Here is a 15,816-nt window from a genome sequence, read left to right on the forward strand (position 1 = left end):
TGTCTGATGAATTGAGGGTTTTACATTAATATCTTGCCATCATTGCTATTGCCATCACTTGGCGTCACTCGTCGTCGTTGTTGTTAACAATTTCTTCAAACATTTTCCCCTCCGAAACTACTGAATAAATTTGCATGAAACTTATGACTATTCCTTAGAGTATCATGCACAAAATGACTATTTGAATTTTTGATCATTTGAAAAACATGGCCGTCGTTACTAAAAATAAAACATAGGGGCCAGACAGCAGATTTTTGCATATATCTCCGAAATTGTTAGGTTTAGCCAAATTCTGACAAGATAAAAGTATTCAGCATGATTAGATCTATCTGTGGTCAAATTTTGGTGAAAATCTGTTGACCTATGTTGAAGTTATTGCCCTTTTTGGACATTTTTTGCTGTTTTTGATGATATTACTTTCAAAAATCTTCTTCTCAAAAACTACTATACTGAATTTTTTTAGTGTATCCTTGATAAAACCAGATTTTTGCATATATCTCTAAAACCATTAGATTTAGCCAAATTCTGACATTGGGTAAAAGTATTCAGCTTGATGAGATCTGTCTTTGGTCAAATTTTGATGAAAATCTGTTGACCCACGAGTTATTGCCCTTTTTTGGTCGTTTTTTGCCGTTTTTATATTACTTTCAAAAATCTTCTTCTCAAAAACTTCTCTACAGAATTCAATGAAAGTTGGTAATTTTGTTCTTTAGGGTATCTTTAACAAAATGAACGTTTGGATTTTTGATCAGTTAAAAAAACATTGCCGCCTTTACTAAAAATGGAACATAGGGGTCGTACAGTAGTTTTTTTGCATATATCTCCAAAACCATTAGGTTTGGCCAATATCTTTCAATTGCTGAAATATCCTTATTATAAGGCCTACAAAAGTCTCCTACAAAGTTGTCGGACAACTCCATGTTAGGGTTATTGCCCTTGAGAGGTGAAAAATGACTTTTTCTTTTACAGTTTTTTTAGCATATATCTTGAAAATTATGATAGATAGAATGAAACTTTCTATTGCTGAAATGATTCTTATTATAAGGCCTACAAAAGTCTCAAGGGATCAAAGTTGTCAGATGACTCCATATAAGAGTTATTGCCCTTGAATTACGTTTTTTGCAGTTTTCAATTAATATCTTGAAAACTACAATAGATAGAATGAAACTTTCCATTGATGAAATGATCCTCATGATTAGTCCTGTCAAAGTCTTCATGGAGTCAAAATTGTAGGACAACTGCTTGTTAGAGTTGTTTCCCCTGAAAGGCAAAAATTTAATCAGGTGAGCGATTCAGGCTCCTGGGAGCCTCTTGTTTTAAATTGCATGTCATGTTAATTTTGAAAATTCTTTTTGTTAATTGTTAAGTTAGTGATCAAAATGAACTAAGAGTGGTTGTATGTTTTGTTAATCTGGAAAGTGTTTATTTTCAGTAATCAAATTAAAGTTCATATTTATATCTGAAACAGTTGTTGTTATTGACAGAGAAGTTATGTACCATTCTGTGTAAGAACAACGTATTGGGTGGCATTGTTTTCAATTTGGTCTTTTTGCCGCAAATATATTCATTACATCTAAGAAAAAACAACTGAAAAGTTATTTAAATTTATCCCGATTCTTAGACAGAAGTACTTAATGTTTCCCTCTTATGCTTAAAAATAAGTTATGCAGCTCCTTTTGGCGAAGAATAAGGGCTAGTTTAAGGGGTGAAAATAAGAAATTCTACAGCTAATTTAGGTTAGGGCCATACTTTGAAATTTTATGGCATAACATTGAGAAAATCTTTGCTCTTTCTTTCATTTTTTGTTTTGTTTTGGATTCCTGACAAAAAATAACCTGATTACGTGCAATGATGAAAACATCTATCTACATTAAAGATGCGTTGTCTTAATTAAAAAGCAAGCAGTCATTGAAACAAAAACTGCAAGGATAATGTTCCAAACTCCTAAGACAGCAGTAAAGTAACACAAAAATTTAGGAATTCACATTAAACTTAATGGCTTTTTTAGGAATTCCTTTTGAATTTCAAGTTTTTTTAAGGAATTTTAGCCAAACAGAAAAAAATTTAGGAATTTTAGGGTCTCTGGACAACCTGGACTGAGAACAATTTTAAAGTTGCTTCTTCTTTGGAAAATTTTTCTTGTGCAAGTTTTATACACCCACTCATTGTTGTATCCTGGAATCACATGTTGTCTCAATTATTTAGACTCCTAATAGATGGAATCTATTTCAAATTTGGTGTGTGGCTTTATATTGATAGAGCATGCACAATCTAATCAAAATTAGACCTATCAATTGTTGCACAGAGTCACTTCATGTAAGATCAAACAATGCTCCATTCTTTCTGTTCAGATGATTTTTTTTGAATTCTTGGTTTTTTCTCTTTGAAAAATGCTTTCAAAATTATGGACTGAAAAGAGCAACTGATAGGTCATATTTTAATTAGATTGACGGCTAACAGTTTTTGGTTGCTGTCAAATATAAACTTCCTTGTAAGTGTGGGGTGCAACTACTAAAACAAAATGTCATAAGTGGAACAAAATTACACAGATACAGTAATTCTTCGATTTTTATTTTATATCTAAAGCACCAACTTGCATGATAAGAACTAATTCTTCATTTCAGCAGCAAGTTTGTATCACAGATCAACACAATATCAGATCATGATATAAATGTGCAATGGAAAATAATGCACACACGTGATCAAAACAATTCTTAGCTTATACTCATTAAATAAAGTTCAGGATTTAGGACAAACTAAGAGCATAAAGAATTCTTACTTCTGATACATGTATTTACTTTTCAAGTATGAACATTGTTTTGTTTAAAGCTATATTTCTCAGCTGAAAATTAACTGAATAAAAAAAAAAAAACTATAGGGTACAAAATGTTTGAGGTTTCAAATTCTCGTGTGAAAAGACAAATTTTCATCATCAACAAAGACAACTTCATGAAACACACAGGTAACAAATATATTTTTCAAAAACTAAAAAAATAGACTTCCACAACTTGTGAGAAGACTACATTGTAATAGTTTTACTGGCAAATGCAGTTTCTTTACCCAAATTTAAAGAAAATATGTTTGTCATATTTAAAAAAATTATACTTTTTGAATTAAATGGTAAAGAGACAATATCAGAAGGGATAACTTCAACTAAAATAAACAAATAGGAAATATAAGAATACTAGCACTAATTCAAAGTAAAAATAGACGAAATCACATCAGAAACGAACATCAAAAATTTAAAAAAAAAAAAAAAAAAACCCTGATGGACACAAAAATATTCTGGCATAGTAAGTCACACACACTGAATAAATAATATCAAAATATCTAACAACAAAAATAAATAAATAATCAAAATGTACAAACAAAACAAGAGTACACTTAGTGCCTAACACATCTAATAATTAAAAACACAAAAGCTCCAACTTATAAAGCTGTCATGAGCAAATATGTATCATATATCACAGTTAAATGGGAGACAACTCTGTCCCAAAAATTTTTTGGCACTACACATGTTAAAAATAATACAATTGATACAAGTCTCAATGCAATATATTATTGGTTACCACTGGTAGACATTTTAACAGATAGTACAATCTGAAGGTAAATAGCCAGATTTTTTCAGGGATGGTTTGGAAGGAGGTTATTATGATAAAATTTTCTAATGATGAATCAGTTTGATGCTCTCTTTTTAAAACTCACTTTATATCCAAGGGGTGGCAGTTTGTTGTAACCCACTTTGTAAGAGCTAAACAACTTTAAGTTTATACCTTGCATTTACACAAAATTAGAATCCTTTTGATAGTCAACATGCCATTTTATTCGGTTTTCAATGAAATATGGCCTGAAATCTAAAACCCCAAAAAAAAAATCTTTAAATGGCTTACTGAACTGTAAACACACTTCCAATGTTACAGAAGTTACAATAATCACAGAACAATTCTAAAATCAAACACTTTGTCATCAAAGATTAAAGTGGCCTCTGGAAGCAAATATTTTATTTTTAGTTAAAAAATAAATTCTTTATAAAAAAGATATGGCACAACAAACTAAATGATCCACCATACTTTTTCAAGGCCGAAAGAACCAGCAGTTGAACGGTTTTTTATCACAGATTTTCAAGAACTTACAACCAATTAAAATACTCAGTTGTTAAATCAGTATTGTAAAACTTCCAACACTATTTTCTAAAGCAATATTCTTCAGGACCAATGAAAAGGTCTCATTTTGTTGTAAGCAAAGTTCTACACAAGGTATGATGAAACATTTCAGTTCTCTACATTCCACTTTCTTTTAATAATTGGGATCTGCTCAGGACCCTCAGATTTTTTCTGGATTTAATAAATTAAAAAACAATTTGAAGAGTTGTAACAAAATGCTACAAAATACTTCAGGATCAGGAGCTCTTAGGCATTTAAGCAAGATGTTAAAGCCATAATAAGCATGGAGATTTAAGAAAAGTTTGTTTCAGCTTTGTCCTCATTTGGTCAGTTTTGGTGACTGTGTCTCTCTGAATACAGGCATAGGAATCTGAGACGGTCTAGCAGAAAATGATTCATTGGATGAACTCCTTGACATGTGGTTTAGTGAGGAACTCCTTCTCAACAGCATTCTGGTCTTCTTTTTACTCAGATACCAATCTTTCCAAGCATAGAACACCTGCAAATAAATCAAATTAAATGTTTAGGTAAAGTTATTATTTTTATACACATACATAGCCTCTCTGGGCCCTTATGGACTCATGAGGACGTCCAACATCCATCACCACCTCAGCCCTCTTCCATGTGCCTCAGCATTATTTTTGTACTTTTGTCTTTTCACGTGTTTCCCATGAAGTATAAATTCTTGCACAATTCCCTATTGCAAGTCTGGGATTTGAAAACAAGGACATCAATCAATTGTGTAAAAATACAGGTAATTTCCTATACTAGACACTAGTACTCAGAGAAACATCATTTCCCAATACTCATTATGATGTCATGTTGCCTGTGACCTCCATTTGTAAACATTGTCTATGACATTTTGTTTTTGTTGCATAATATTAACGAGGTAAATGCTGTGTAATATCAGTTCACAACTATTGATCTGCCATCGATTATCTTACATTGATATTTCTGGAATAATTGTTATTCTATAGATCCCTTCATATAATGTAATGAATCATTGATAAAAAAATAGCAAAGTTTCATCACAATAATGAGGACCACTAAATATTGGTACTGGCATCAGGAATATTGAAAATATCAATTTCTGTCTGACATGATCAATCTAGAAAAAAAAGCTTAACTTCCATCACTGTATTTTAAAAAACAAAATACAAAATGTACAACACTTCTTGGAATATAAATAAACATCAAATTTTTTAGCCTATGAGAAACACTGCATAGATAACCATTATTTGCATAATAATAATTGCTGCCATTCATTGAAATAAATAATTTGTTGAGAAAGATTTGTTCTTGTGTGTCAAATAATGGGGATGCCTTCTAAATGTTCTTATGCTATTACATCCTATGCTATGATGACATTCAGGGGATAGAGTCGCTCTTAAATGTTTATATCACTTTCTCAATTATGCAGTTCACTACTTAAGACAGTAATTAGATGATTTTCATTTAATCTAGAAAAGGCCAATTCTTAATCTACAGAACATCCTTTTACTAACCTGAGAAACTAAATGTTTTGTTTCAAAGTTGTCGACTTTGGTCAATGGTAAAGTTCTAGCATACTCTACTCTCCATTTCTTCCATGCCACCTTCAGCAAGTTCTCATAATTCTGAAGGAATAATAGAAAATGAAATTAAAATCTATGTCTCTTTTTGCTTTTTCATTAAAACAAAGAGAGAAGTATAAAGCTGCAAGTGTTGCCATTCTAAGTATACCTCCATTGGTACAGAAAGATAAAACCACATACCACATTTAAAATCTTTTTCTCAATCAATTGGGAGATAACTGGGATGAAATTTGGACAGATGGAATGACGGAAAAAATGGACAGACAAGGTGATTCAAATATAACTCTCACTCTCTGAGTATGAATAAAATTCGGCAGAAGCATTCCTTATTGATCAATATAATATAAAAGTATTAATTTTTGTGGTGTATTAATTTCTGCTGTAAATATAAATGCGCCAAAAATAGTACCCACAAAATTGACTTTTTAAACTATGGAATGCTAATGATTCTTTGAAACCGCAAAAACTGAACCCTGTGAATATGTCCACTTAACAGAATCTGCAAAAATTTATACGTTTACAGTAATTAAGAAGCATGAGTGACAATGGCTCAAAGTGTTTGTAACTGTAACATATTTATTGTTACCCATTTCAATTGAAAGTATTGTTACTAAGAATTACCTGTATCACACATCAGACAACAAAGAAAATATTTATCACCTCAAAAATTGAGAAATAAATCAATTATGGTAAAGTAATACATTTTATTACATTACAGATCCAAAAAAGTTTAATCAGACATGCCACATTTTTTTAGACTTAAGACCTATTTAAGAAAGCTTAAAGATCAGACAGATGTGCAAGGTTTCCATAGTAACTTACCACACATCTGGCTGTAAAGACTAGATCAACTCTGTGTTTCCATAGCAACCCATATTTCTTCAGTAGTTTGTTCTTTCTGTACTGTATGTGATGGACTACTTTCATTTCATCTTTAAATGCTTCCATTGCTAATGAACTGCAATTGAAAAAAGTGAAAACCTTAAAGGAATGAAAAATAAATTTGTTGTTTCACATACAGGTGGTTGCCATGTTCTATGAAAAAAAAAAGAATGCTTAATTTTACAGTTGACCTGTAAAACCACTGATATATGCTGATTTTAGCGTGTAAGCTAAACATGACTCCCCATCATTTTTTCTGGCAAAGCGTTTTATGTTACAGCATAAAATGACCCAAAGGGAAATATATCCCATAATCTAACCATCAATTGAAAAGAATTCTTATATTTTTATTAAAAAAAAAACAGGAAACAAAAGTAAAATTAAAATACATTGTTTGTTTTTTGTTTTTTGTTTTTTTTTTAATAAAAATCGACATTTATTTAAAGTGGATCAATACTGTATACTGTCAATCTATAACACAGTTTGTAATTTAAGCACATGTTTTTAGTGTATTGAGATATTCCAATGAAGTAGTTCCAAAGTTAGGGGGCATGGCTAAATACCATGTAAGGTTATAAGAAATGGACAATGGTGCTTGATAACACTGTACTATTTTTGGAATTTCACAAAAATTAGAAAATTATCAAAATAGCCCTACCATATTTTCATGTTATAATGACAAATGGCCTTCTCCATTTTCTCCTGTTCCACTTTCCGCTCATATTTAATCTTTGCAACAAAAGCTCGCCATTTTCTGACACCTCTTCTAGCCAGCAACAAATGGTAACATCTCCTAGCAACAACTCGTGTAAGCCTCTCTCGCCATACATAAAGTCCACTGTACATGTAGCTTCTCTCCTTTTGTTCATTAATCTGAAAGCAGAAAAAAGTTTCAACTGTTTTAACAAATCCATGTATATATATATTTTCTTTGTGTAAAACCCAGGCAAATTCCCAATAAGAGATGCTGTTGGTAGAATAAGATGAAAGAAAATAAAGAATTATCTCGCCTTAATTTTTACAGATTCCATTTCTTTCTTTACATTATGATATATCATAATTATTTTGCATCATGGTTGATGAAGGTTTACTTTTGCAATCTGTTTTAAGGATAACTGCTTTATAAAAACACAAGCACTAGTTTATTAATTAAACTTTAGCAAAATAATGTTATCTTGGACCTAAGCCTAAATCTATAGGCTATATTAGCCTATTTTACTCACCTTTTCAGCCATTTCAGTCAGTGACTGGTAGTAATCAAACTGACACTTCATTGTTGTCCATACATTTCCAATGACCCGTTTATTGACCTTAGCAGACATAATAGTACCAAGTTTCTGTAGATGTCGCTTCCTTTTGGTGTATTGATGCCACGATCTCAACACTCTGAAAAGTACGAAACACTAGAATAAACAAAAATAAACAAACTTTTAATGAAATGAAACAAAAACCAAGCGAAGGTTTATATATATATATGCCACAAAGTTCTAAATGTACAATTTTTTGCGTAAAAAGTACCCACAGAATTTAATTTTTTCCTCAATGAAAAACAAATGTTTATCAAAGTTGTGAAGATCAATTCCCGAGAATAAGTTCTGTCGTACAAGTTTCAATAATATAATGCAATGTTACCTGGAATTTACAGCAAACCACTGTGACGTGACTTCTCTAAATATTTAGCAGTTTGGAGTTAAAATGTATTGTATAGGAAACCTGTATAGTCTTTATCATATATTGTCATAAAGTTCCTCCTCAGACCAAATCCATGAAAATCATTACCTTAAATCATGTTAACAGTAAAAATATTTGACTCACTGAATCTCTAGCTTGAGGTTGTAGTGACCCTCAACAGATTTCTGAGCCCTGAACATGCTGACCCAGATCATGAAATAGCACTTTAGGTGTCTTTGAGACAGGGTCTCTTTGTGAGCTGCACATACAGCCAATCTCTGTTTGGATTCTGTAAAATTATGGAAAAATATTTCACTCAACAGACAAGAAAATTTCTATTTTCAGCTTAACAAGATTTTCTTATCTCACTGAAAGGTTGAGACCAAACATATGCACATTCCTGTAAAAAAATAGCATATTGAATGAAGAGTTAAAGAACAATAAGACTAATGAATTTGTGATCAATAGTCATGTTCAAAAGGTAAAAAAGGAAATAAATAAAAATGAAATATGAATAAAATGTAAAAATAAATTGTTAAATGTGAGCCCAAATTTCTTTTTGTTTTTACATTTTATTTATATTTTATTTGTATTTAGTTACTTTTTAACTTTTAAACGTGGTTGTTGTTCACTAATTCATTATTCTTATTTACGTTTAATTTGAGCCACTTCACAACATAGATTATTTCTAATGAACAATCAAAGCGTACCAATATTTTTTTGAAAATAATATTTATTTTACGGAGCAAAACTTGTGATTGATTACTTCTTTCAGATTGAAGCCACCTACATTTTTTTTTTACATCTGATCATGTTGTATCACTAGCCACAACGGTATATCTAGATTAATTATTAATTGCAGATTATTTCAATTCAAAATATTTGCGAAACACTAACTTTTAGTGAGAAAAAGAGCCTTGTCCAAGAAAGACTTAATCTAGTCCCTTGGGTGTCTGAGATTTCCAAAACTTGCACTTGCACAGGTGTTAGAATCTTGATATCATTATAACACTTTTAGTATTTTTAAAACAAAATAATTAAAGTCAAAGTTTAAGGACAAATATATTTTTCCTGATGAAAAACACCAAGCACTCAAATAGCACAATCACAACAAGTTTTGGATTTACATAAATTCAAGTGTTTTGAAAAAGTTCCTAGTTGAAATTAGGATTTTACATTTTTCATACAAACTATAATAAAATAAAAACCAAATCCTGAATAGGAGAAGATTGTATAACTAATACTGAAATCAATTCTAATCAGTAACAAACAACTCATAGCCAAGTGTCCCTTGCTGCTGCGAAAAAAAAATGAAGAGCAGAAGTCCCATTACTCCTCTAAGATTTATCAAATCAAAATGGCAGTGCAATATGATCAACTACAAATGGTGACTAACAATCCTGAAAAATTGGAACAAATTTCATTCAGTGCTTTCCGAGGAGTTGTATCCACAAGTGTGACTGGACAGATGGACAGACACTGGTATTTCTATGTCCCCGTGCACTGCGGTGGGAGATAATTATTTTAGAAATATTCTGGGAAAACATGCATTAGTTTCCTTCTCAAATAAATTTGACACCTACTCTGAGTAAAGGTATGCCAGTATTCCAGTACAGTTCCAGTTAATTTCATGTTGTAAATCCTGATAGCCTGTTTGGCTAAGAGTGATGTCTTCCAGCTGTCCATGTATGATCCCATTAGTTGCCAGTTTTTACGATCCACAAGTTTCTTCAGTTGGTTCTCTCTTTCACAGTTTCTCATGTAATTGTATCGCCATTTCTCAAAGAACTTCTTCATCTGGGTACAAATCAGAAAATTAGTATGACCTGAGCACCAGGTATAAATTAAGAAAATTAATATGATCTGAGCACTAGGTACAAATCAGAAAATTAATATGATCTCAGCACTTAAGTTTTGTATTGCAATTTCTGTACACAGATGTCCCTGGCGTCAAATTTCACAAAAAGTTGTAAGTGTAAAGTTGATTGTAAGTAATGACATCTCAACAGAAAATAGCATTGTGACATCATAATTTACCATCAATTTCACACTTACGACATTTTGTGAAATTGACGGCTGGCTGTTCAGATTTCATATCATAAATGATAAGAAACAATCTATGAAAATCATTCAAAATAAATTGTTTTGAAAGGGCTTGTTCACCTAAGAACAGGTTAGGAAGTAATACTTAAGGTAAAGTGTTTCTTTTTAATTATGTGAGTGTCCCTGCATTCATCTAGCATTTAAATTTTATTTTATCCTATTGTGGGTTATTTTGGGGGATGTAAAATTTGGCAACTGTGAAGCCAAAAAAGTAAACGGAAATGTTATGCAGTTCTTATTTAAAGCAGATGATAAATGGTTCACTATGTACTTACGCCCAGAGTACAGGTTTTGCAGAATTTATTTTGGCGCCTTTAGACAAACTGCTAAAATACCCCAATATAAGCACCCCCAAAAATTATCCGCTATACGGTATATATGAGGTGAACTTATGCAAAACAAAATAATTAAAAAATTGAAATTTTCATTTTGCCATGCAACAAAACCATATTGATGTATATGTATTTTTGTTGAGTTATATCTAAGACATATTTTCTATCTGCAAATTTTTCCAGCAGTTTAAACAATTTACCTCTAATTTCTGTCTGTATTTTAGTAACCTTTGACCTCTAGCTTTCAGTGCCTTAAACCTCCACTTTCTACCCATCTGTAATGCAACCCTCTGAATATACTGCTCATGTTCTTCATACTCCTGTAATCTCATTAAGTATGCTTCATGCCAAGTCTTAAACATCCTTATAACCTGAATACAAGAAAATTAATAAATAATTCTTACACAAATGCACTACATTGTAAACCAGGAAATTTTCCAGATTTCTGTGATCAATTTGCTTTTGCGCTGTTTTAAATTTGCGATTGTTCCTCAAACGGTATTATAATGTTCTTTGAAAAAGAAAATCATAACAATTTAATATTGTCGTTACTGGCCTTATAGTGAAAATACCCAACATAAAACTGCCTTGAAAATTTCACTGTTAACTGTATCCTAAGCAGTGTCTTGCATACGGTACCAGTGCAATACTGAAAGCTAACTACTAGAACAGGTATTAACTTGAAGTTGGAAATGTTGTTGTGCTAGGTATACCCCAAATTATACAGAAAATTGATATTGAACATCACTCAAAATTGCTTACACTGTATGCCCAATTTATATAAAGCCACACACCAAAGAGGAAATCAATCCAGCCATTGGCAGCCAAGATTTTTGTGACGAAAATTTTTTTTCATCAAAACAGGAAGTTAATATTCGACAGCAACCAAAATCAAGTTACATCATACGGTTCATCATAATCCATACATTGGGATCTGAGGTAATTGCAACAAAATTTGGACAGTAGGTGGAATTAGGGATGTCTGACAAGGTTCACTCATTGAATGGGGGTATAAAAATAATTAACATTAATTAGAAACTGTTTGTTACTGAGCCAAAAGGATGAGACAAGACTTGAAAGATGAATTCTTTCCACTTTCATGTAGCATTTAACTTTAAATGGCTTACTTATGAAATACAACAGAACTTATAAATTTGGTATATATGATTTGAATGTTGATTTCTCAACAGCTGAATGTAAAATTTGACCACTAAATTTGGTACTTACCAATTTGGTATAGGATTCGATCATGCTATTAAGAACTCACAAGTTTGGCACAGAACTGGTATAAAATTTAACTTGGAAATTAAGAACTCACCAGTTTGGTATAGAACTGGTATAAAATTAAACTTGGAAATTAAGAACTCACCAGTTTGGTATAGGATTTAACTTGGAAATTAAGCACTTTCTGCTTCCTTTGTTTCTTTGCAGCAGCAATATCATGCCAGCTATATACAATTCTGCAAAATGAATTGATAGAAGATAAAATGCTACTTTTAAGCAGTACATGACAAGGAGTAATGTAAAATCCCAGCTAATCCCAGACAGAAGTTTTGAATCAAAGTTTTAACATGTAAAATTGGTATGAATTAACTTTGTAAGAAACTTGCATATGATTTTATCTCTAATAGGGTCCACATGGTTTCAGACATACATGTACATGTACTTTATCCTAAGATCTGGTATGATTATTTCCCTCCATCTCATATTTCTATGATCTTGCAGTCTATTCAAACAATTTTTTTACATGTTATTTTTTTTTCAAGATCAGTTCAAATCAACAGCTTTGGGTTTTTAAGTACTTTTCTTTTTAAGAATCATGCAAAAGGTGTAAGGCGTGGTAAATGAAGGAAAAAAATGCAGAGATTTTATTGCATTATCCAAATATCTTTACCTAGTAATCTCCAGAAATAACCATCAAAATGTTTGCCTTTTAAAGATATTTTTAAATGTCAAACTTAGCTGAAATGGCAATATGAAAAATGGTGGGAAAATTCCCCCTTTTTTTCCCTATTTAAGCAATCTAAAATCATCTATGTGACAGATACTTCAAGATGAATTTAAATAATGTTTCAGAGGTTTTCTAGATATATTAAATATTTTTGTGGCAAAACAAAACCAAACTGTGAATAATGATGTGCCACCCATTGCCTGATTCTTACAAAGAATGGTACTTAATTACTTACTTATGCACCAACTTGATATTGCAGAGTTTAGTAGCTAGCTGTAGTTTCTGAGTATTTTCTCTCCACACACAGAAGTTCCTACCCAGTGTATTCCTCTGTCTGGTATGGCTCACCATCTGGGCCATCACTCGACGTCTTCTATTGGCTGTAATAATAAAAAAAAACAGTAAAATCTGTCTAAACCAAACCCTGAATAATATGAAAACCTGTCTAAGGCATACATATTATGAAGTCCATTCATTATTTATGTGTATTTTGGACCTTAGTAAACAGAAAACCTGTCTAATTAGAACCAATTTTAAGTCTAACTATATATACACATAGAAATCATTCAATAAATAAAACTTAAGCAAATATGTAATTTTTAAATACAATGTATCCAAATCTGAGAAAAGCTTGAAAAGCATTAAAGCAAAAACACTATGAAAGTGTTTTTTTATTTGAATTCTTTTAAATCGATAGATTTTGATAGGGTACATACCTTTTTCATACATGCATGATTAATTCCATGAAAATATACCAGAAAATAATTTATACTGTTAATTGTAAACAGTAACAAACCTTTTGTCCACTGATGCCACATATGTAGTATCTCTGACTGATAACCTTCCCAGGATTCCTTGTACATCTGGCTCACTGCTGCCATCTGGGTCTTCCTCATGCACCAAGTACTGAACATCTGAAACATATTTCAAATATTTAATAAAAGATGATTGAGAAAATAGAAAATTAAAAATATCTCAAGTTATCAATAATTACATTGTCATTGTTTTTCTGGTTCAATCCAATTATATTTAATGTTTTAGGAGTATTAGGCATTGTATGCCTTAGAACATGTAAAATCCTAAAATTGGACTATTTCCCTTTCAAAGCATTTATTAATCCAAACTGAAAATTCATGTCAAAGTTTGTATCACATGCGGTATCAACCCGATACTCCTATAATATCCAGAGTGCCATGTCATGTTCCTTGTATCATATATTTCAACTATACTTTGAGTATGGTCAGTTAAGGGGGTGTGATATAGGGTATGCCATAGAGGGAGAATGATATAGGGCTTAAACACTTATTATGCATACACAAAAAAGGTATATTTTAATCTAAATATATGATATATGCAGTTATCTGGCTTCTATGGCATGTTATATTCATATTTATTCCAATTTGTAGATATCTTATAAACTACATACGATATCTTCTAAATAATATAATATACCTACAAATTGGAATAAATATAAATATGGCATGCCATATGCTTCAGGTACGTTTACATATGATGCACAACCTTTACATAAAGTTCAGTAAATATCTGTTGAACCATTTAAGAGGTATAGTGGACAGAGGACCTTAATTGCCTACATATTTTCCAAATCGTACAAAGCCAAAATTTGCTCCACATGAGAATCATATGATGTGCAAAAATTATCATAAGGATTTAGTGTGATATGATTAACATGTGTTACAGTTTACATATAATAATTGCATAATTATTTTTTTAATAATCATATGCTTTTCATACATTTATTTATGATAATCATACTTAAGGAAAGTTCCAGCATATAAAATATCTTTGGCAAATATCTAAAAAAATAAGTTCTTCATATGTTTTAAAGCCCCATGAAAAATAAATATCTTATGGTAAAAATGATTTCTATAGAACTTTACATGCAAAAAGTTTTTGTATAATTTTGAAACACACGTTTTAATATCTTTATATCACAAAAAGCATACATATATCCATAAGTTTCCATATGATTTTTATTTTCTTGTAGATGGGAACAAATCAATATTCACATCAGAGGACTATATGATTATTATATGCATAGATGTTAAACTACACAATTCTAAAAGTGGGAGATCTCCAGGGATTGACACTAACAGTAGTCTAGTAGTCCTGTGCAATCCTAATTTTAGTGAGGACTACTTGAAAAATGTTCATGGTAGTCCTACGGGCTATCTAAATTTTGTCATATTTTTCATCAGATCTAAGAACAGAACGATCGTTACTATCTCCGAACTACTTGGTTTATCTCTGAAGTAGTCCTGTTGACCACCAAACAAATGAAGTTAGTGTCAAACCTTTATCTCCCTCTCAAAGTTTTCTCAAAGCAGGAGATTTGCTGAGTCTTTGTTTTTGCAGCATGTTTTGACAATAATTGAAGTAATGTTATTTCCATTTTAAGCTGAAGATACAAATAAGATTGGAGACATTATCACCAATAAAGCTAAATCTCCCGCTTTGAGATGGATATGTAAGAGGGAGATTGTTGAATTTTTTTATGAAATTTTAGGAGATTCCCACCAAAAGTATGAACCTTAACGGCTATAATGATAAGTGACACTTTTGGCTGTGTAGGGAGAGATAAGGAATATATAACAGTACCTGTTTCTGTAACCTTATAGCATTGAACTGGTTACACTTCTTTCTCTGTTCTTTTCTAAGAGTAGACCATTCATGCCATACATGGAAATACCTTAGAAAAAGAACATCTCATAGATTATGTCTTTTTTTACATAGTATTTTGAATGTTAAATACCATACATACAGGTAGTAACCCCAAAAAACAATCACATCAATGTAAGGCCATAAAAAAAAATATCCTACGTTACCAGGCACCACTACATCCTTTAAAATCCTGTGGTGTTGATGAATTTTTAGTGTTCAAAATCCAGAATTCTTTTGTATCCGTTCTTCTATTACTCACTCCTAATTATAATCATACCAGCGTTTGATAGAAAGTCAATTTACATCTACTATGCAAGAAATCTCTTAATCAAATTAAAAAAAAAAACCATCTACCTCCTTCATCCATTTATCAAAAAAGTGGCCTGAGAACCTAGGATATTATTTTTTATGGCCTAAGTTAATAGGATAATTAATTTGAAAGAGTCAATAACCAAAAT

General features: G+C 31.3%; 1 protein-coding gene across 3 annotated transcripts in view; it reads right to left on the bottom strand.

The window, feature by feature from the left end:
* Positions 1-2,552: 2,552 nt before the first annotated feature.
* Positions 2,553-15,816, bottom strand: part of LOC148602036 (uncharacterized) — a 75,428-nt gene continuing 62,164 nt past the window's right edge. For all 3 annotated transcript variants that reach the window (XM_088554470.1, XM_088554472.1, XM_088554471.1), the window contains 12 exons: positions 15,296-15,386; positions 13,473-13,590; positions 12,912-13,056; positions 12,095-12,185; positions 10,926-11,096; positions 9,874-10,087; positions 8,435-8,579; positions 7,843-8,005; positions 7,278-7,492; positions 6,560-6,695; positions 5,669-5,779; positions 2,553-4,662 (listed from right to left, as the gene is read on the bottom strand). In XM_088554470.1, the coding sequence (XP_088410596.1) occupies positions 4,483-4,662; positions 5,669-5,779; positions 6,560-6,695; positions 7,278-7,492; positions 7,843-8,005; positions 8,435-8,579; positions 9,874-10,087; positions 10,926-11,096; positions 12,095-12,185; positions 12,912-13,056; positions 13,473-13,590; positions 15,296-15,386 (1,780 nt within the window). In that variant the 3' untranslated portion in view covers positions 2,553-4,482. The remainder of the gene's footprint in view (positions 4,663-5,668; positions 5,780-6,559; positions 6,696-7,277; positions 7,493-7,842; positions 8,006-8,434; positions 8,580-9,873; positions 10,088-10,925; positions 11,097-12,094; positions 12,186-12,911; positions 13,057-13,472; positions 13,591-15,295; positions 15,387-15,816) is intronic.

The sequence above is a fragment of the Perna viridis genome, chromosome 12, assembly GCF_037379345.1.
Source record: "Perna viridis isolate PV_CMFRI_1.1 ecotype Kerala chromosome 12, ASM3737934v1, whole genome shotgun sequence".
In the NCBI taxonomy this organism is placed as follows: Eukaryota; Metazoa; Mollusca; class Bivalvia; order Mytilida; family Mytilidae; genus Perna; species Perna viridis.